This window comes from Ranitomeya imitator, chromosome 3 (genome assembly GCF_032444005.1).
Source record: "Ranitomeya imitator isolate aRanImi1 chromosome 3, aRanImi1.pri, whole genome shotgun sequence".
NCBI lineage: Eukaryota > Metazoa > Chordata > Amphibia > Anura > Dendrobatidae > Ranitomeya > Ranitomeya imitator.
In genome coordinates, this window is record NC_091284.1 from 799,844,286 (window position 1) to 799,867,265 (window position 22,980).

Sequence of the window (22,980 nt, forward strand, 5' to 3'; positions counted from 1 at the left end):
CACCCTGTTCCTCTTCAGAAATGTAACAGATGAGTGTTTTGGATCATTGTCATGTTGGAAAAGTGCATGTCAACGAAAGGCACGGAGTAATGGGGGTATCTTTTCTTTCAACATACAGCAGTACATCTGTGAATTTGTGATACCACTACATTTTTCATGTTGAGATGGACATACAATGTAATGGCGACTGTAAATTTGTGATACCATCAATGAAATATAGCTCTCCGACACCAGCAGCACTCATATAGCTCCTCATAAGGACTCTGCTACCACCATGCTTCACTGCAGGCACCATGCTTTTAGAAAAATTAATTTATAAAAATACCTGGTGCTTCCAGTGAGATCTGGTGGTGGCAGAGTCCTTATGTGGGGCTAAATAAGTGCTTCTGGTGTCGGGAAGCTACATTTCGTTGATGGTATCACAAATTTACAGTCGCCATTACATTGTATGTCCACCTCAACATGAAAAATTTGATGAAAAGTCTTCATTAAAAGACATACAACATACCTGCAATTATGAGACCCCTCTTCTGTATACATGGACACACACAATGAACACATAAGAGGATGATAACTTTATTGGTCTTCGTAGAGATTCACAGACAGTACTGTTCAGACACGTGTGATGTTATCCTTTATTTCTAAGCAGGAAAGGTACACACCGAATCGGGACATCCCATGTTAGTATGAGCGGATATGCTTCTCTGCATGTGATTCTACAGATAAGGATACATTCACAGCTTGGAAAGGTAGTAGAATACCTACAAAAATCACAATTTGAAAGATTCAGTGTATCTCGTTGACATATATATATACTGTATATATATATATATATTTCATTGACCACATGGAATACCGCACCCTAAACAGATTATTATTACTGAATGCAAAACATTTAACATGACTTCATGTTTCGGCTAAAATGCTGATCTATTGAGCAACAGACAAAGCACACGGTTTAATATTGTTTTAGCCAGGTAAGTTATTTACTAATGCAAAAGCTAATCTATCTAGCTTTCCAATTAGTCAGATGTTAATAACAAAAATACTCTAATAAAAACTAAAAATTAAATTAATATTCAGGCCGTCTGCTTGGTGAGATCGCCCACCAATACTGTATGGACAGGTACCTGTAAAGTTTACGACATTTCTATAAGAAACCATAATACTAGAACATGTCCCTACATAAAGGACGTAATGAAGTGTTCTCAAGTTTTCATTTTTTTTTTCCCCAACATGTTGCGTAGACCAGGGGTCCCCAACTCCAGTCCTCAAGGCCCACCAACAGGTCATGTTTTCAGGATTTCCTTTGCATTGCACAGGTGATGCAATTATTACCTGGGCAAGACTAAGGAAATCCTGAAAACATGACATGTTGGTGGGCCTTGAGGACTGGAGTTGGGGAACACTGACGTAGACAGATCAGGAAATATCTGTAGACCTCATCGAAGAGTTCCCCATTGGCTCTGATCAGTGTCTAACATGGGTGAAAAAAAAGTAGTGAGGAGCGAACCTGCTCGGATAAGGTGTTCACATGTCCGTGTATTCCGGGGGGCTGAGCGGTCTGCACAACATCATGGACACATGGCTGATTTCTATCGGAGTCTCGGATAAAACTTGTCAAGGCAAATCTTAGGATCTGATGAGGAATTGAACATCATTCGGATTTCATCCTTGTACTGTCCGTTTTTCACAGCGTTATAGGTGAAGCTTGAGAAAACTCCATCCGTTTTTCTTTTGAGAACGTCTAAGGCAGGGGTCCCCAACTCTGGTCCTCAAGAGCCACCAACAGGTCATGTTTTCAGGATTTCCTTAGTATTGCCCAGGTGATGGAATTCTTGCCTGTCCAGATGATGCAATTATCACCAGGGCAATACTAAGGAAATCCTGAAAACATGACCTGTTGGTGGCTCTTGAGGACCGGAGTTGGGGAACACTGGTCTAAGGCTACATGTACACGTTGAGTTTTTTGCAGCTGATTTTCTGCCGCAAAATCAGTGTGTAAAATAAGTGCTTTTTTTGAGTGTATTCTTGTTGCATTTTTCACTTGCATTTTTTTCGCCATTCCTTCAAATGGGTGAAAAACTGCAAAAAAAAAAAAAAAAAAAAAGCTCAAAGAATTGACGTGCTGCAGATTTAAAAAAAAACAAAAAAAACGCTTTGACGTGTCAAATCTGTAAAGAAAAAATAAGCAGCATGTGCATGAGATTTCAGAAATTGACTTTGGCCACGACACCTATCGCGCTGCCAAAGTTTCTAGGTGGTGCTGCTACATCGCAGTGCGATACAAGTGAATGGGCTCGCATCGTGACCCTGATGGTGTTGCGCTCGCGACAAGCAAATTGGAAAAAAAGTCAGAAGTCGACGGATTATGAGCAACTTGTCTGTTGCGATCGTAGTACTCTAGGGGTTGCAATGAGACCCTATTCTCTTGTATTGCAGAGACGCATAGCAAACCATGGCTGCACCACAGGTGTTGCAGCTAAAGTTGTCGTATAGTCTTAGCCTTATGGTCGTAATGGGCACAAATTGTGTAAAAAAAATAAAAATAAAATAGAACGCTAAGATCAAGGATGCTACATCTTATATCATTACATAAGAGGGTAAGTGCTATAATTTGCTTCTAATCCCATCCAAAATATGGAATCCCAACATTTTGCAAGCCCCATCACTGCTTGCTACAGTTTTGTTAAAATCCCTGTTTTATGTGCTGCAGATCTAGCTGTGCTCTGAATACTGAGCTCTGCACAACCGCACCCACAACACTGATTGGCAGCCTTTTGTTTACACTGCATAGGCAGAGAGCTGCCGATCAGTGCTGGGGGCGGGGTTATACAGAGCTCAGGGATATGGAGGACAATATGACAGCAGGTTTACTAGTGATAATCTCCTGCTGATAAAACAACGATTTTATTAAAACTACAGCAAGCAGCCCTGTAAGTGACACAAAGCTGGAATCAGGATCTCTGCCCCTACATTATGCTGCTTGTAAAAATCTGATGACAAATTCTCTTTGAATGTCATTTTGGTGCCCCCTGAGTATTCCTAGTACTTTGGCAATATTGGACATGCTAATTCTGAAGCTCCAATCTCCAGCATGGCTGTTGTGTGTTCATTGCTATGTGAACAATGATGAGGATCGGAACACAGGATTAGGCAGCCGTTCACACCAACACACCTGCAGAAAGGTTTTCTTATAGCTTTTATATTAGACAAATTTCCTTTCTTTCAGATAAACTGCAGTTTTTATGAAAAACTATGACCATGCAATAATAATTTTATCTCTCTGTATTACTGACAAAGTCCTGCAGCCAATCAAGCAATTTGATAACCCTGCTCAATGTATGATGGGGTGATTTCTTCCACGTGCGGCTGCTGATCCGTGTGTTTTCACCTTAAAGGGAACTTGTCATGTGAAAATACGCTATTAACCTGTAGATATTGGGTTAATCTGCAAGTTAATGGCGTTCTGTAGCTGCTCGGCCCGAGCACTGAAAGCCCCTCTGCTGGGAGGAAATTAACTTTATTCCCCCCATGGCAGTCTCAGGCTTTCAGTCATAGGGGTGGCGCCGGCGCGGCTTCAGTCATTAGGGCGGCTGTCAGTCAGCGCCAGGGTGTGGTTACAGCCGCCGCTCACTGTACTGAATGATGACTGTAGCCCCGTCAGTCATAGGGGTGCGGTGGCGTGGCTACAGACTAATTTCCTCCCGGCAGCGGGGCTCTTAGGGTATGTTTCCACTGGGCGTATTACATCAGAATTTGCTGCGGATTGGACGGTGCGTACAGCCGCAGCGTCCAATCCGCAGCGTTCGGATGTTACAGAATAGTGGAGGGGATTTTATGAAATCCCGTCTCCACTATGTGCGCTCTGCCGTATCCGGACATGCGGCGCGTCTTTACCGACTGCAGCATGTCTATTTATCTTGCGGAGACGGAATGTATCCACAAGATAAATAACCCGGTCTATGGATAGGATGATGTGATTCCACATGTGTGCAATGAACACATGCGGAATCGACGCGCGTGCCAAGGGGGCGGCGCATTGGGTGGAGCAGGGGATGCGCTGTGTCCAAAGCGCAGTCATTACGCCCCTTGGAAACATACCCTTAGTGCAGTTTCAGAACGCTATTAACCTGCAGATTAACCCCATATCTGCAGGTTCATAGCATGTTTTTACATGACGTGTTCCCTAAAGTTAACTTCCCACGATGAGTTTTTGATGATTTTTTTATGCTGCTTATTTTTACTGAGCAAAAAACGCAGCGACTTAGGCCGGGGTCACACTTGCGTGAGCAACGCGCTAAACTCGCACGAGTCTCTCACATCAAGACCCGTCACTGCCGCTGGCACTCGGACCGGAGCGTGCAGCTGCATGTATTTCTATGCAGCTGAACGTTCCGTTCCCGAGTGCCGGCGGCAGTGCCAGGAATTTGATGCAAGTTTCTCGCATTGCGCACGCAAGTGTGACCCCGGCCTTACAGTTCTAGCAAAGTGAATGGGATTTCTAGAAATCTCATGCCTGCTGGGCTTTTTTCTTTTACACTGCCTAAACTGTGTCGAGCGTTTGAAATCCGCAACATGTCAATTTCTCTTGCCGTTTCGCTGCGAATTTTCCCATTAGACTTGCATGAGAAACAGAAAATCCACTGGTAAAAAAAACCACATGTGCGGAACGGTACAAAAAAAAAATGCGATCAATAAAGTTTTCTCAAAGTTAAATATCAGGAAGTATAAAAAACAAAGCAGCTTTATTGAAAACAGCAAAAAGACGAAAAATGCAGCTTCAAAACATAATAAAAACTCATGTAAGAAAAAAACACAATTTACATAATAGGTGCAGAAAATCTGCAACATCAAAAACTCACCAAATACTCATCGTGGGAGCGTAGCCTTAAAGGGAACCTGTCACCGGAATTTGGCGGGACCAGTTTTCGGTCATATGGGCGGAGTTTTCGGGTGTTTGATTCACCCTTTCCTTACCCGCTGGCTGCATGCTGGCTGCAATATTGGATTGAAGTTCATTCTCTGTCCTCCGTAGTAAACGCTTGCGCAAGCCTTGCGCACGCGCAGTATGCTTTGCCCAACTGCGGGCAAAGCCGAAAAGCATTAGTGCGCATGCACTGCCACACTATGTCCCGGAACACAGCGAAATACTTCCGGGACATGTGCGCATGCGCTGGCGCACTAGTGCTGCCGGGACTGGAACATAATATACGAGCACACCCAGATGTTCGGATAAGGTCTTAACCGAGCACGTTCGCTCAGCACTAATTCTTAATAACACAACCCTGTTACATACTATGGAGCAGTTACAAACATCTCGAGAACTTTCCTTTGTTTTCCAGGAAATACTGCAGATACAGGTCCTTCTCAAAAAATTAGCATATAGTGTTAAATTTCATTATTTACCATAATGTAATGATTACAATTAAACTTTCATATATTATAGATTCATTATCCACCAACTGAAATTTGTCAGGTCTTTTATTGTTTTAATACTGATGATTTTGGCATACAACTCCTGATAACCCAAAAAACCTGTCTCAATAAATTAGCATATCAAGAAAAGGTTCTCTAAACGACCTATTACCCTAATCTTCTGAATCAACTAATTAACTCTAAACACATGCAAAAGATACCTGAGGCTTTTATAAACTCCCTGCCTGGTTCATTACTCAAAACCCCCATCATGGGTAAGACTAGCGACCTGACAGATGTCAAGAAGGCCATCATTGACACCCTCAAGCAAGAGGGTAAGACCCAGAAAGAAATTTCTCAACAAATAGGCTGTTCCCAGAGTGCTGTATCAAGGCACCTCAATGGTAAGTCTGTTGGAAGGAAACAATGTGGCAGAAAACGCTGTACAACGAGAAGAGGAGACCGGACCCTGAGGAAGATTGTGGAGAAGGACCGATTCCAGACCTTGGGGAACCTGAGGAAGCAGTGGACTGAGTCTGGTGTGGAAACATCCAGAGCCACCGTGCACAGGCGTGTGCAGGAAATGGGCTACAGGTGCCGCATTCCCCAGGTAAAGCCACTTTTGAGCTACAGAGAAGCAGCACTGGACTGTTGCTAAGTGGTCCCAAGTACTTTTTTCTGATGAAAGCAAATTTTGCATGTCATTCGGAAATCAAGGTGCCAGAGTCTGGAGGAAGACTGGGGAGAAGGAAATGCCAAAATGCCTGAAGTCCAGTGTCAAGTACCCACAGTCAGTGATGGTGTGGGGTGCCATGTCAGCTGCTGGTGTTGGTCCACTGTGTTTCATCAAGGGCAGGGCCAATGCAGCTAGCTATCAGGAGATTTTGGAGCACTTCATGCTTCCATCGGCTGAAATGCTTTATGGAGATGAAGATTTCATTTTTCAGCACGACCTGGCACCTGCTCACAGTGCCAAAACCACTGGTAAATGGTTTACTGACCATGGTATTACTGTGCTCAATTGGCCTGCCAACTCTCCTGACCTGAACCCCACAGAGAATCTGTGGGATATTGTGAAGAGAAAGTTGAGAGACGCAAGACCCAACACTCTGGATGAGCTTAAGGCCGCTATTGAAGCATCCTGGGCCTCCATAACATCTCAGCAGTGTCACAGGCTGATTGCCTCCATGCCACGCCGCATTGAAGCAGTCATTTCTGCCAAAGGATTCCCGACCAAGTATTGAGTGCATAACTGAACATTATTATTTGTTGGTTTTTTTGTTTGTTATTAAAAAACACTTGTATTTGATTGGATGGGTGAAATATGCTAATTTATTGAGACAGGTTTTTTGGGTTATCAGGAGTTGTATGCCAAAATCATCAGTATTAAAACAATAAAAGACCTGACAAATTTCAGTTGGTGGATAATGAATCGATAATATATGAAAGTTTAATTGTAATCATTACATTATGGTAAATAATGAAATTTAACACTATATGCTAATTTTTTGAGAAGGACCTGTATTTCTCTGATAATGGGATAGTTGTGCTTCTTAATGGGAAGCACATTCAATTTCATTTTTTGTTCAAACGAAAAAAATATTTTTTTCTTTTTAAATGGACATAAAAAATATGTGATACTGATAAAAAAATACTGTACAGAAGAACACATATCTAGTTAATCAATGCCATTCAATGATAAACCCGTATACCTGGCAGTGGTGGACCTTGTGTGTTAAGACTTTAGGCTTTGTACATTATCACGCAGAATTTTTTAAATTGTTAAATTGCTTCCTGAATGCAAAGTTTAGCAGTTTTCTAAATAGCCTCCATTAAAAAGGTTCTAGCATTTTCCTTATCCAGATTAGTGCTTTTTGCAAAACAAAAGTTACAAAACCATCAGAGCTTCACCTCCTTGTGCTGAACGACCCTTAACCCTTCTTTCAGGGTTAGAAGTAGCAGCAGGGATGTCCACACAGATATCCTTAGTGTGGATAGGGGAGATAGCATATACAGCTTCAGAGAGGGTAGAGAAAACATACTAATACAAAAGTAAGAAACCATATGAAGAGGAAATAAGTGCAGTACAGGTCCTTCTCAAAAAATTAGCATATAGTGTTAAATTTCATTATTTACCATAATGTAATGATTACAATTAAACTTTCATATATTATAGATTCATTATCCACCAACTGAAATTTGTCAGTTCTTTTATTGTTTTAATACTGATGATTTTGGCATACAACTCCTGATAACCCAAAAAACCTGTCTCAATAAATTAGCATATTTCACCCATCCAATCAAATAAAAGTGTTTTTTAATAACAAACAAAAAAACCATCAAATAATAATGTTCAGTTATGCACTCAATACTTGGTCGGGAATCCTTTGGCAGAAATGACTGCTTCAATGCGGCGTGGCATGGAGGCAATCAGCCTGTGACACTGCTGAGATGTTATGGAGGCCCAGGATGCTTCAATAGCGGCCTTAAGCTCATCCAGAGTGTTGGGTCTTGCGTCTCTCAACTTTCTCTTCACAATATCCCACAGATTCTCTATGGGGTTCAGGTCAGGAGAGTTGGCAGGCCAATTGAGCACAGTAATACCATGGTCAGTAAACCATTTACCAGTGGTTTTGGCACTGTGAGCAGGTGCCAGGTCGTGCTGAAAAATGAAATCTTCATCTCCATAAAGCATTTCAGCCGATGGAAGCATGAAGTGCTCCAAAATCTCCTGATAGCTAGCTGCATTGACCCTGCCCTTGATGAAACACAGTGGACCAACACCAGCAGCTGACATGGCACCCCACACCATCACTGACTGTGGGTACTTGACACTGGACTTCAGGCATTTTGGCATTTCCTTCTCCCCAGTCTTCCTCCAGACTCTGGCACCTTGATTTCCGAATGACATGCAAAATTTGCTTTCATCAGAAAAAAGTACTTGGGACCACTTAGCAACAGTCCAGTGCTGCTTCTCTGTAGCCCAGGTCAGGCGCCTCTGCCGCTGTTTATGGTTCAAAAGTGGCTTTACCTGGGGAATGCGGCACCTGTAGCCCATTTCCTGCACACGCCTGTGCACGGTGGCTCTGGATGTTTCCACACCAGACTCAGTCCACTGCTTCCTCAGGTTCCCCAAGGTCTGGAATCGGTCCTTCTCCACAATCTTCCTCAGGGTCCGGTCTCCTCTTCTCGTTGTACAGCGTTTTCTGCCACATTGTTTCCTTCCAACAGACTTACCATTGAGGTGCCTTGATACAGCACTCTGGGAACAGCCTATTTGTTGAGAAATTTCTTTCTGGGTCTTACCCTCTTGCTTGAGGGTGTCAATGATGGCCTTCTTGACATCTGTCAGGTCGCTAGTCTTACCCATGATGGGGGTTTTGAGTAATGAACCAGGCAGGGAGTTTATAAAAGCCTCAGGTATCTTTTGCATGTGTTTAGAGTTAATTAGTGGATTCAGAAGATTAGGGTAATAGGTCGTTTAGAGAACCTTTTCTTGATATGCTAATTTATTGAGACAGGTTTTTTGGGTTATCAGGAGTTGTATGCCAAAATCATCAGTATTAAAACAATAAAAGACCTGACAAATTTCAGTTGGTGGATAATGAATATATGAAAGTTTAATTGTAATCATTACATTATGGTAAATAATGAAATTTAACACTATATGCTAATTTTTTGAGAAGGACCTGTATAGCAGCTGATACATGAGCTAGTGAAGACAGCAACACCCTGGATACACAGAGCTCACATCCAGCCTATATTACTGGGAGAGACACTCCCACAATAGAACAATCTTAAATGTGGACCAGGCTGCAAACTGAATATCAGGGTTTATAGCATTAAAAAGCTGGTCAATTTCCACACTCAAAGCCCGACTACTGGAGGAAATTGACTTTATTCTTCCCGACAGTCTGTGGCTTTCAGTCATAGAGGCAAGGCCGAAGCGACTTTAGTCACGCACAGTACATAGTGAGCGGCAGCTGTAAGCTGACTGGCAGCCATCTCTGCACTGATACGCTGTTGAGATGGCTGTCAGTCAATGTGACAGCAGCCGCTGCTCACTGTGTACTGAGCAGTGACTGAAGTCACTCCAGGCACATCTGAATGACTGAAAGCCAGAAGCTGCCAGGGAAAATAAAGTTAATTTCCTCACGGTAGCCGGGCTTTCAGTACGGTGGCCACATAGCTCTGGAACACTATAATCCTGCAGGTTGACTCTACATCTGAAAGGTAATAGTAATGTTAGCGGACATGACAGGTTCCCTTTAAAGGTAACCACTAATGTATGTAAAAATAATTTTTCCATGTCAAAGGTGTCCAAAGCCTTAAAGTCAACTCTAAATTGGGCATTCATTTTGGGCCTAAAAATAGACCTCTCTAATTTTTTCTCCAAAGCCATATCTAGTAAGCAATGTTCTTTATGGTGCAAACCAATAATAAATTTGTCTAAATTTATTTCCTGCAAATTTTTCCCAAATTTTTTGCGCAAGTAAGCGTAGGCCAAGGTTTTCCCATGTCTAGACTACAAAGTCGACAGATCTTCTTCCCATCAGAGTCATCCATGAAGAGTATCTTATTTGTACCTGTGACTTTTAGCCATTCATGTTTCATCCATGGTGGTTGACAGGAAAGCTATACCGTTCAAGTAAAAAAAAAATGGACACAGTTAAAAGCGGCGCTCTAGGTTTTGGAAAACTAGATCATATTTAGGATTCTAAGTCTTGGATTTTACTAGCACTAAAATACTAGCGTGGTTTTACTTGTTCACAAAATCTCACATAATTCGATTTATGCAGGCACATCAAAATGTAGGGGCTCACTATTTGGCTGCACGCTGACCTCTATGCCAAAAACAGCAGAGGAACATACCTGCGTAAGGCCCTGTTGGTAGACAGAACAGAGATCCGAGTCTACATATAAAACAACAAAGACGATGGCGGACCAAAGTCACTGTAAAACTAATGTAATGTACTATTGCGGGGCACACTTTTATTGTAAGTGGCCGTCTCGTTGAATTCGTAGACGTTCTTTCTCAACCTGCAGACGTTCCTTCTCTATGTGAAGCTTCTCAGACTCGAACTTTAGGAGCTGTAGCCTCTCCTTTTCTAGCTGAAGATGTTCCCTTTCTAGTTTTAATTTTTCAGCTTCTATGTCCAAGGGTTGCAATACAGTTTTTTCCGATGGCACAAAATCATTCTCCAGGTTGGCTTTCTCTGCGTGCATGACTTGTAGCCTGAGCTTCTCTCGTTCAATTTGCAAACGTTCTTTCTCAAGCTGGAGTCTCTCGTGCTCCATGTCTAAGTGCCGCAATCGCTCTCTTTCGATTTGCAGTCTCTCCTTTTCTACTTGCAGTCTCTCGGCCTCAATGGTTAAACGTTGTCTTTCCATCTCCAACTTCTGCTTCTCTAGATTTATAAGTAGGTGGGAATCTTTATACGGGATTCTGGCTATAGAACTTAGGGTGCCGAACTCCTCGATTCTGGGAAACTCCTCGGGAAGGTCATTTTCTTCTCTAGAGTCAGGCAATACAGTCGATAACATTTCATCTTCTTCCATTTCGAACTAGGAAAAAGCAATAGGAAAGGTTGTTGAAATTTGCAAATTAAAAGACAAATATCATCCAAGACGCAACTACCTTGAAGAGATCTCTAAATACGCTTCTAAGTGGTCACTCTGAGTCCATGATTCTTTAAAAAAGATGTCCGGGATCTAAAATTCTATTCTAACTGCAGGGAATGTGAGAAAATATGCAATTCTCACCTCTTAAAGGGAATCTGTCAGCAGGTTTTAGTTATGTAATCTGATTATTATGTATACAGTACAGACCAAAAGTTTGGACACACCGTCTCATTTAAAGATTTTTCTGTATTTTCATGACTATGAAAACTGCACATTCACACTGAAGGCATCAAAACTATGAATTAACACATGTGGAATTATATACTTAACAAAAAAGTGTGAAACAACTGAAATTATGTCTTATATTCTAGGTTCTTCAAAGTAGCCACCTTTTGCTTTGATGACTGCTTTGCACACTCTTGACATTCTCTTGATGAACTTCAAGAGGTAGTCACCGGGAATGGTCTCCATTTCACAGGTGTGCCCTGTCAGGTTTAATAAGTGGGATTTTTTGCCTTATAAATGGGATTGGGACTATCAGTTGTGTTGTGCAGACGTCTGGTGGATACACAGCTGATAGTCCTACTGAATAGACTGTTAGAATTTGTATTATGGCAAGAAAAAAGCAGCTAAGTAAAGAGAAACGAGTGACCATCATTACTTTAACCCCTTTCTGTCATTGGACATACTATTCCGTCCATGTGGGGTGGGCCTTAATTCCCACGGATGGAATAGTACGTCCAGTGTGATCAGCCACGCTCACAGGGGGAGCGCGGCCGGGTGTCAGCTGCCTATCGCAGCTGACATCCGGCACTATGTGCCAGGAGCGGTCACGGACTGCCCCCGGCACATTAACCCCCGGCACACCGCAATCAAACATGATCACGGTGTGCCGGCGGTATAGGGAAGCATCGCGCAGGGAGGGGGCTCCCTGCGTGCTTTCCTGAGACCCCCGCAGCAACGCGATGTGATCGCGTTCCTGCGAGGGTCTCCTTATCTCCCTCCCTGCAGCAGGCCCGGATCCAAGATGGCTGCGGCATCCAGGTCCTGCAGGGAGGGAGGTGGCTTACCAAGTGCCTGCTCAGAGCAGGCGCTTGGTAACCCTGCACTGCTGCAAGTCAGATCGCTGATCTGACAGAGTGCTGTGCAAACTGTCAGATCACTGATCTGTGATGTCCCCCCCTGGGACAAAGTAAAAAAGTTTTAAAAAAAATTCCACATGTGTAAACAAAATAAAATAAAATAATTCCATAAATAAATAAAAACAAAAAATATTATTCCCATAAATACATTTCTTTATCTAAATAAAAAAAACAATAAAAGTACACATATTTAGTATCGCCGCGTCCGTAACGACCCAACCTATAAAACTGTCCCACTAGTTAACCCCTTCAGTAAACACCGTAAGAAAAAAAAAAGAGGCAAAAAACAACACTTTATTATCATACTGCCGAACAAAAAGTGGAATAACACGCAATCAAAAAGACAGATATAAATAACTATGATACCGCTGAAAACGTCATCTTGTCCCGCAAAAAACGAGCCACCATACAGCATCATCAGCAAAAAAATTTATATAAAGTTATAGTCCTCAGAATAAAGCGATGAAAAAATAATTATTTTTTCTATAAAATAGTTTTTATCCTATAAAAGCGCTAAAACATAAAAAAATGATATAAATGAGGTATCACTGTAAACGTACTGACCCGAAGAATAAAACTGCTTTATCAATTTTACCAAACGCGGAGCGGTATAAACGCCTTCCCCAAAAGAAATTCATGAATAGCTGGTTTTTGGTCATTCTGCCTCACAAAAATCGGAATAAAAAGCGATCAAAAAATGTCACGTGCCCGAAAATGTTACCAATAAAAACGTCAACTTGTCCCGCAAAAAACAAGATCTCACATGACTCTTTGGATCAAATATGGAAAATTTATAGCTCTCAAAATGTGGTAACGCAAAAAATATTTTTTCCAATAAAAAGCGTCTTTCAGTGTGTGACGGCTGCCAATCAAAAAAATCCGCTAAAAAACCGCTATAAAAGTAAATCAAACCCCCCTTCATCACCCCCTTAGTTAGGGAAAAAAAAAATGTATTTATTTCCATTTTCCCATTAGGGTTAGGGTTAGGGCTAGGGTTAGGGTTAAGGCTAGGGTTAGGGCTAGGGTTAGGGTTAGGGTTGGGGCTAGGGTTAGGGCTAGTGTTAGGGTTAGGGCTAAAGTTAGGGTTAGGATTACATTTACGGTTGGGAATAGGGTTGGGATTAGGGTTAGGGGTGTGGTTAGGATTACCGTTGGGATTAGGGTTAGGGGTGTGTTTGGATTAGGGTTTCAGTTATAATTGGGGGGTTTCCACTGTTTAGGCACATCCGGGGCTCTCCAAACGGGACATGGCGTCCGATCTCAATGCCAGCCAATTCTGCGTTGAAAAAGTAAAACAGTGCTCCTTCCCTTCCGAGCTCTCCCGTGTGCCCAAACAGGGGTTTACCCCAACATATGGGGTATCAGCGTACTCAGGACAAAATGGACAACAACTTTTAGGGTACAATTTCTCCTGCTACCCTTGGGAAAACACAAAACTGAGGGCTAAAAAATAATTTTTGTGGGAAAAAAATTTTTGTTTTATTTTTACGGCTCTGCATTATAAACTTCTGTGAAGCCCTTGGTGGGTCAAAGTGCTCACCACATATCTGGATAAGTTCCTTAGGGGGTCTACTTTCCAAAATGGTGTCACTTGTGGGGGGTTTCAATGTTTAGGCACATCAGTGGCTCTCCAAATGCAACATGGCGTCCCATCTCAATTCCTGTCAATTTTGCCTTGAAAAGTCAAACGGCGCTCCTTCCCTTCCAAGCTCTCCCATGCAACCAAACAGTGGTTTACCCCCACATATTTGGTATTAAGCGTACTCAGGACAAATTGTACAACAACGTTTGGGGTCCAATTTCTTCTCTTACCCTTGGGAAAATAAAAATTGTGGGCGAAAAGATAATTTTTGTGAAAAAATATGATTTTTTATTTTTAAGGTTCTGCATTATAAACTTCTGTGAAGCACTTGGTGAGTCAAAGTGCTCACCACACATCTAGATAAGTTCCTTAGGGGGTCTACTTTCCGAAATGGTGTCACTTGTGTGGGGTTTCACTGTTTAGGCACATCAGTGGCTCTCCAAACGTAACATAGCGTCCCATCTCAATTCCAGTCAATTTTGCATTGAAAAGTCAAATGGCGCTCCTTCGCTTCCGAGCTCTGTCATGCGCCCAAACAGTGGTTTACCCCCACATATGGGGTATCGGCGTACTCAGGACAAATTGTACAACAACTTTTGGGGTCCATTTTCTCCTGTTACCCTTGGTAAAATAAAACAAATTGGAGCTGAAGTAAATTTTTTGTGAAAAAATGTTAAATGTTCATTTTTATTTAAACATTCCAAAAATTCCTGTGAAACACCTGAAGGGTTAATAAACTTCTTGAATGTGGTTTTGAGCACCTTGAGGGGTGCAGTTTTTAGAACGGTATCACACTTACAGTTTTGTATTTTTCCAAGGGTAACAGGAGAAATTGGACCCCAAAAGTTGTTGTCCAATTGGTCATGAGCAAGCTGATACCCCATATGTGGGGGGAACCACCGTTTAGGCGCATGGCAGAGCTCGGAAGGGAAGGAGTGCCATTTAGAATGCAGACTTAGATGGATTGGTCTGCAGGCGTCACATTGCGTTTGCAGAGCCCCTAATGTACCTAAACAGTAGAAACCCCCCACAAGTGACCCCATATTAGAAACTAGACCCCCCCAAGGAACTTATCTAGATGTGTTGTGAGAACTTTGAACCCCCAAGTGTTTCGCTACAGTTTATAACGCAGAGCCGTGAAAATAAAAAATCATTTTTTTTCCACAAAAATAATAATGCAGCTGTGTTCCTGACTGTAAATCCCCAGCGAATGAATGGAAACTAGGTGAATAACCTGTAGTTACCTTCATTCGCGGTGAGGCGCCCTCTGCTGGTTGTCCTCATATGAACTCGAGCCTGGGAATTTTTCTGATTTTTTTTCCCACGCTCGAAGGACATCCAGCAGAGGGCGCCTCACCGCGAATGAAGGTAACTACAGGTCATTGACCTAGTTTCCATTCATTCGCTGGGGTTTTACAGTCAGGAACACAGCTGCATTATAGCAGAGCTCCTGGCTGTAAAAAAAATTAACCCCTTCAGATGGATTTACATCGTGGGACGTGACAGATCCTCGGAAGGTATGTATATTGTTGGTTTATTATTTTTTCTTTGTCACAGAACGAGGGTCTTCAGGTGGATTACCAGAATAACAAAATATTCAAACAACCTGTGTTTTTATTTAATTAAAAGACTTTTTAATAATGTGTTTGTGCTTTTTTTAACCCATTTCAGACTATTGGATTAATAATGGATAGGTGTCAAAATTGACGCCTCTCAATTATTAATCTGGCTTAATGTCACCTTACAATAGCAAGGTGACATTAACCCTTCATTACCCTATATCCCACCGCTACACGGGAATGGGAGGAGAGTGGCCAAGTGCCAGAATAGGAGCATCTTCCAGATGTGCCTTTTCTGGGGAGGCTGGGGGCAGATGTTTTTAGCCAGGGGGGCCAATAACCGTGGACCCTCTCCAGGCTATTAATATCTGCCCTGAGTCACTGGCTTTACTACTCTGGCGGAGAAAATTGCGTGGGAGCCCACGCCAATTTTTTCCGCCATTTAACCCTTTAATTTACTAGCTAGAACGGCCAAATTTTGCACATGCACACTACTAACATTAGTAGTGTGGAATATGCAAAAAAAAAATGGAGAGAAGACATGGTTTACTGTATGTAAACCATGTCTCATATCATGTCGGGTTTAGGAAGGAGATAGCAAAAGTAGGCAATTGAATTACCGGCTTTTAAGCTATCTAGCGCTGTATGAAGTAATAATATATATATATATATATATGTGTCTCACTGACATATATATATATATATATATATATATATATACCTATTCTATGTGTACACATTTATTCCACCTATTCTATTGTAACCTGTCAGTGTGATTTTACTGTACACCGCACTGAATTGCCGGCTTTTCTCTCTAACACCGCTGCGTATTTCTCGCAAGTCACACTGCTGGTCCGTGTGTAATCCGTATTTTTCTGGCTTCCATAGACTTTCATTGGCGATTTTTTTGCGCAATACGGTGACAAACGCAGCATGCTGCGATTTTCTACGGCCGTAGAAAGCCGTATAATACGGATCAGTAAAATACGGCAGATAGGAGCAGGGGCTTAGAGAATAATTGTGCCGTGTGTAATGCGTGTTTTACGGACGTATTTTATGTGCTCATACGTCCGTAAAACTCACTAGTGTGACGCCAGCCTAACCCTAATGGGAAAATGGAAATAAATACATTTTTTAAATTTTATTATTTTCCCTAACTAAAGGGGTGATGAAGGGGGGGTTGATTTACTTTTATAGCATTTTTTTAGTGGATTTTTATGATTGACAGCCGTCACAGACTAAAAGACGCTTTTTATTGCAAAAAATATTTTTTGCGTTACCACATTTTGAGAGCTATAATTTTTCCATATTTGAGTCCACAGAGTCATGTGAGGTCTTGTTTTTTGCGGGACGAGTTGACGTTTTTATTGGTTACATTTTTGGGCACGTGACATTTTTGATCGCTTTTTATTCTGATTTTTGTGAGGCATTATGACCAAAAACCAGCTATTCATGAATTTCTTTTGGGGGAGGCGTTTATACCATTCCACGTTTGGTAAAATTGATAAAGCAGTTTTATTGTTCGGGTCAGTACGATTACAGTGATACCTCTTTTATATCATTTTTTTTATGTTTTGGCGCTTTTATACGATAAAAACTATTTTATAGAAAAAATAATTATTTTTGCATCGCTTTATTCTGAGGACTATAACTTTTTTATTTCTTCGCTGATGATGCTGTATGCAACACCATTTTGGTATGCTGTGGGACATTATATAGGACACATTCACATTCGAGGTATCAGTCTGTGATAAACTTTCACCAAAAGAGGAGTCTTAGGCTGGTTTCACACTTGCGTTTTTGTCTGCTGCGTTTTTTTTCAAAAAAACGCATGCGTTTTTTTTCCCTATATTTAACATTGAAAACGCATGTGTTTTTTTGTGTATGCGTTTGGTCGCGTTTTGCAACGCATGCGTTTTTTTACTGCATGCGTTTTTTTTCTAAAATGCTACTTGTAGTATTTTTAGAAGCGTTTTTTGGACCAAAAAAAAACGCATGCGTTTTCATGCGTTTTTTTTGTGTCAAAAAATGCATTGGAGTCAATGGGGACGCATGCGTTTTTTGGTGCATGCGTTTTTTGCGTTAAAAAACGCATGCGTTTTTTTATTAAAAACACTGAAAACACACTAATATGCCACCACCCAATGTAAAGGTGATAAAGGGATCCTAACCCTACCCCTAACCCTACCCCTAAGGGATCCTAACCCTACCCCTAACCCTACCCCTAACCCCTTTATGGTTAGGGGTAGGGTTAGGGTTAGGGGTAGGGTTAGGATCCCTTAGGGTTAGGGTTAGGGGTAGGGTTAGGATCCCTTAGGGTTAGGGTTAGGGGTAGGGTTAGGGTTAGGGGTAGGGTTAGGGGTAGGGTTAGGGTTAGGATCTCTTTAGAGTTAGGGTTATGATCCCTACCCCTAACCCTACCCCTAACCCTAACTATTTCTGTTTATAGTGGGTTTTTTACTTTTTTTTAATGATTGGCAGCTGTCACACATTTCTCAGCATGCGTTTAAAAAACGCAAACGCATGAAAAAACGCATGTAAACGCGGTAAAACGCCGCGTTTTTTACACCACATGCAAAAACGCATGCGTCAAAAAAACGCAGCGTTTGCATGCGTTTACATGCGTTTTTTCACCATGCGTTTTTTTGCGTTTTTTACCGCAAAAACGCACCCAAAAAAACGCAAATGTGAAACCAGCCTTATCTGTTGTAAAGAACATCTACAATCCTCTTGGGTTCATTCCTATCCATTACCATTCCAGGCAAGTTACTGCTGAGACAGTTTACCCGTGAGAACACAGATTGGGACACTCCGCTACCGTCCTACAAATAACAAAGGATGGAGACATGGAATAAGCCTCTGAAGGTCGAAGAACATACAGTATCAAACTTCCACATTGTTATTCCTTAAGGTCGCTTTCAGCTGCTAACAGGAAAGAGGTTCACATCTTCTCGGATGCATCTAGAGAGGCTATAGCTGCAGTAACCTATCTGAAGACCTCAGAAGCCAACGAAAAGGTACATTGTGGATTTGTCCTGGGTAAGACCAAACTAACCCAAAAAATCAGTCACTATGTCACGACGCTTGAAATCTGTGCTGCTCTACTGGCAGTGGTGATTGCTGAAGTTATAAAATCCAAAATAGACATTGCTAGAGATGCACAATTGGTGCAGAATCCAACCAGAGGAGCAGCACTTTTAGACCTAATACTATCTAATAGACCTGACAGAATAACAAATCTGCAGGTGGTCGGGCATCTAGGAAATAGCGACCACAATATTGTGCAGTTTCACCTGTCTTTCACTAGGGGGACTTGTCAGGGAGTCACAAAAACACTGAACTTTAGGAAGGCAAAGTTTGACCAGCTTAGAGATGCCCTTAATCTGGTAGACTGGGACAATATCCTCAGAAATAAGAATACAGATAATAAATGGGAAATGTTTAAGAACATCCTAAATAGGCAGTGTAAGCGGTTTATACCTTGTGGGAATAAAAGGACTAGAAATAGGAAAAACCCAATGTGGCTAAACAAAGAAGTAAGACAGGCAATTAACAGTAAAAAGAAAGCATTTGCACTACTAAAGCAGGATGGCACCATTGAAGCTCTAAAAAACTATAGGGAGAAAAATACTTTATCTAAAAAACTAATTAAAGCTGCCAAAAAGGAAACAGAGAAGCACATTGCTAAGGAGAGTAAAACTAATCCCAAACTGTTCTTCAACTATATCAATAGTAAAAGAATAAAAACTGAAAATGTAGGCCCCTTAAAAAATAGTGAGGAAAGAATGGTTGTAGATGACGAGGAAAAAGCTAACATATTAAACACCTTCTTCTCCACGGTATTCACGGTGGAAAATGAAATGCTAGGTGAAATCCCAAGAAACAATGAAAACCCTATATTAAGGGTCACCAATCTAACCCAAGAAGAGGTGCGAAACCGGCTAAATAAGATTAAAATAGATAAATCTCCGGGTCCGGATGGCATACACCCACGAGTACTAAGAGAACTAAGTAATGTAATAGATAAACCATTATTTCTTATTTTTAGGGACTCTATAGCGACAGGGTCTGTTCCGCAGGATTGGCGCATAGCAAATGTGGTGCCAATATTCAAAAAGGGCTCTAAAAGTGAACCTGGAAATTATAGGCCAGTAAGTCTAACCTCTATTGTTGGTAAAATATTTGAAGGGTTTCTGAGGGATGTTATTCTGGATTATCTCAATGAGAATAACTGTTTAACTCCATATCAGCATGGGTTTATGAGAAATCGCTCCTGTCAAACCAATCTAATCAGTTTTTATGAAGAGGTAAGCTATAGGCTGGACCACGGTGAGTCATTGGACGTGGTATATCTCGATTTTTCCAAAGCGTTTGATACCGTGCCGCACAAGAGGTTGGTACACAAAATGAGAATGCTTGGTCTGGGGGAAAATGTGTGTAAATGGGTTAGTAACTGGCTTAGTGATAGAAAGCAGAGGGTGGTTATAAATGGTATAGTCTCTAACTGGGTCGCTGTGACCAGTGGGGTACCGCAGGGGTCAGTATTGGGACCTGTTCTCTTCAACATATTCATTAATGATCTGGTAGAAGGTTTACACAGTAAAATATCGATATTTGCAGATGATACAAAACTATGTAAAGCAGTTTATACAAGAGAAGATAGTATTCTGCTACAGATGGATCTGGATAAGTTGGAAACTTGGGCTGAAAGGTGGCAGATGAGGTTTAACAATGATAAATGTAAGGTTATACACATGGGAAGAAGGAATCAATGTCACCATTACACACTGAATGGGAAACCACTGGGTAAATCTGACAGGGAGAAGGACTTGGGGATCCTAGTTAATGATAAACTTACCTGGAGCAGCCAGTGCCAGGCAGCAGCTGCCAAGGCAAACAGGATCATGGGGTGCATTAAAAGAGGTCTGGATACACATGATGAGAGCATTATACTGCCTCTGTACAAATCCCTAGTTAGACCGCACATGGAGTACTGTGTCCAGTTTTGGGCACCGGTGCTCAGGAAGGATATAATGGAACTAGAGAGAGTACAAAGGAGGGCAACAAAATTAATAAAGGGGATGGGAGAACTACAATACCCATATAGATTAGCGAAATTAGGATTATTTAGTCTAGAAAAAAGACGACTGAGGGGCGATCTAATAACCATGTATAAGTATGTAAGGGGACAATACAAATATCTCGCTGAGGATCTGTTTATACCAAGGAAGGTGACGGGCACAAGGGGGCATTCTTTGCGTCTGGAGGAGAGAAGGTTTTTCCACCAACATAGAAGAGGATTCTTTACTGTTAGGGCAGTGAGAATCTGGAATTGTTTGCCTGAGGAGGTGGTGATGGCGAACTCAGTCGAGGGGTTCAAGAGAGGCCTGGATGTCTTCCTGGAGCAGAACAATATTGTATCATACAATTAGGTTCTGTAGAAGGACGTAGATCTGGGGATTTATTATGATGGAATATAGGCTGAACTGGATGGACAAATGTCTTTTTTCGGCCTTACTAACTATGTTACTATGTTACATTCTACACAGATAGCGGAGTGGTGCCTGGTTACATATACAACCAAACCAAACAATTCTACATCAGCAATAGAGTAGAGCGCATCAAAAACTTTTCTACAAATGAGCAGTGGCACCACATTTCCACTGACCTAAAGTCAGTGGACTGAGGGACAAGACTCACAGCTGCATCTAAGCTCAACAATAACATGTGGCTGTCACCTACAAGTCTACTATACGAGGATTCTTGTCCAATGGACACCAGCAATACTTCTGATCTGGCGGAACTGGAGTCTGACAAAGAAATTAGACCAACCATCTCTACTCGCTAAACTTCTATGATACCAAAATTGAATCTAAAATCTCATCGCTTTGAGCCCTTCTCAAGTTGGTCATCTGTGGGCGATAGCTCATCTTTTTCATATTGCTCATTGTTTTACTAGCGACAGAGTATCTGAGTGTTGAGATTGGCATACATATAAAGAACACCCTAGTGTTGCTGATATTGAACATTTTGAACAGGTTATCATCAGCTGTGTGCAAAATGAAAAATATTGTCATGAGTTTGACAGTATCACAAAGGGTACCAGCTTGAACTGAAACCAGTGGTTGATCATCGCAAACTGCTAAGAGTGGTTGGTCGTATAGAGAAGTCTGATCTATACAAGAAGGAGCAGAATCCTATCATCATAGTCACAACTAAATCACTACTTTACTAGTTTGTCACTTTCATGAACAAGTGCAGCACCAAGGAAGACAGCTGACTGAAGGCGCTATCAGGTGTGCTGGCTCATGGATTATGGGAATGAAGAGATGAGTCTCCTCAGTGCTCCATAACTGTCGAAGGTTAAGAGAAAAACATCAACAGATGGCGAATCTCCCAGCAGATTGGCTAAGTACAAACCAGCCATTTACATACGTTGGCATAGACGTATTTGGCCCATGGTCGGTTGTTACAAGAATGACCTCGTGATGGAGCTGTAAACAGTAAGTGATGGGCTGTGCTGTTCTCTTGTCTTAGCATCTGAGCAGTTCACATTGAGGTGAATGAATCCATGGATTCCTCTTGTTTCATCAATGGCCTCAGAAGAATCTTTTCCATCTGGGTATGTGCAAAACAACACTGGTCTGCCTGCAGTACTAACTTCGTGGGACCCTGCAAGGAACTGCAGCTAGACAACTTCTTGACTGACAATGGGTGCACCTGGTTGTTCCTAGGAACGTACTGTATGATTGGTATCACACAAAGAATCCTTTTTTCAATGTTGCTGGACCACAAGTGCCTCGTACTCATGCTGTTCTGGTCACGTTTCTGGCAGAAGTGTCTGCTATAATAAATATAAACCATTGGTACCAGTATCATCGGACCTTAATGATACAATGATTCTTACTCCGACCACACTTCTTACGCAGAAGGTTGTACCTGCTGCAATTCTTCCAGGGAATTTTGGCCACAGAGATATTTACAGACATCAGTGGAAGGAGATACAATACTTGTCTAAGGTGTTTTGGCACCGCTGGAAGACTGACTGAATACCTGCATTTGCTTCAAGGATGTCACAAATGGCAGACTGCTGAAAACCTAACCTCCAAGAAGGAACCCTTGTCTTCCTAAAAGATAAGAAAACTCATCGCAATGATTGGCTGATGGGTCTTATTACCAAATTTACGCCTAGTAACGATGGGAAGACTCAAAAGGTGTTAGTCAAGGTGAAGAAAGGTGGTTCAACACCAGTTTTCCTTCAACCTGTAAATGAACTTGTACTGATCCTGCCAAAGGAGGATATCAGTTCAAGCAGGACGTTACTACTGGACGCAGCTTATGTAGGAGAGCACACCTGCACATACCTCCAGCTATGTTAGAACTTTGAAGTTTCATCATTAGATTATTGGTTTGCTGATTGAACTTGGATTATCCTATTGTCATAGACTACAGGCCACCAACCGTAAAATTGGACAGTTGTTTGTGGTTTTCTTGTTGCATGTTTGTGTGTTTCTATTTTATCTTTCAAGTTACAGATCAATGGTGGACATCATCGAAGGACTTTATGCTAAGATTAGATCATCATGAAATCTAAAGGAGTGTCATGTCCCATGACTTGGGAATAATACAGATAGTATTGTATTGTCTTTGTATTGCG

At 41.7% G+C, this 22,980-nt stretch overlaps 1 protein-coding gene across 2 annotated transcripts in view; it reads right to left on the reverse strand.

The window, feature by feature from the left end:
- Positions 1–560: 560 nt before the first annotated feature.
- MSANTD4 (Myb/SANT DNA binding domain containing 4 with coiled-coils) overlaps positions 561–22,980 on the reverse strand; it is a 46,434-nt gene continuing 24,014 nt past the window's right edge. For both annotated transcript variants that reach the window (XM_069759219.1, XM_069759220.1), the window contains 3 exons: positions 10,291–10,983; positions 10,005–10,053; positions 561–761 (listed from right to left, as the gene is read on the reverse strand). In XM_069759219.1, the coding sequence (XP_069615320.1) occupies positions 10,411–10,983 (573 nt within the window). In that variant the 3' untranslated portion in view covers positions 561–761; positions 10,005–10,053; positions 10,291–10,410. The remainder of the gene's footprint in view (positions 762–10,004; positions 10,054–10,290; positions 10,984–22,980) is intronic.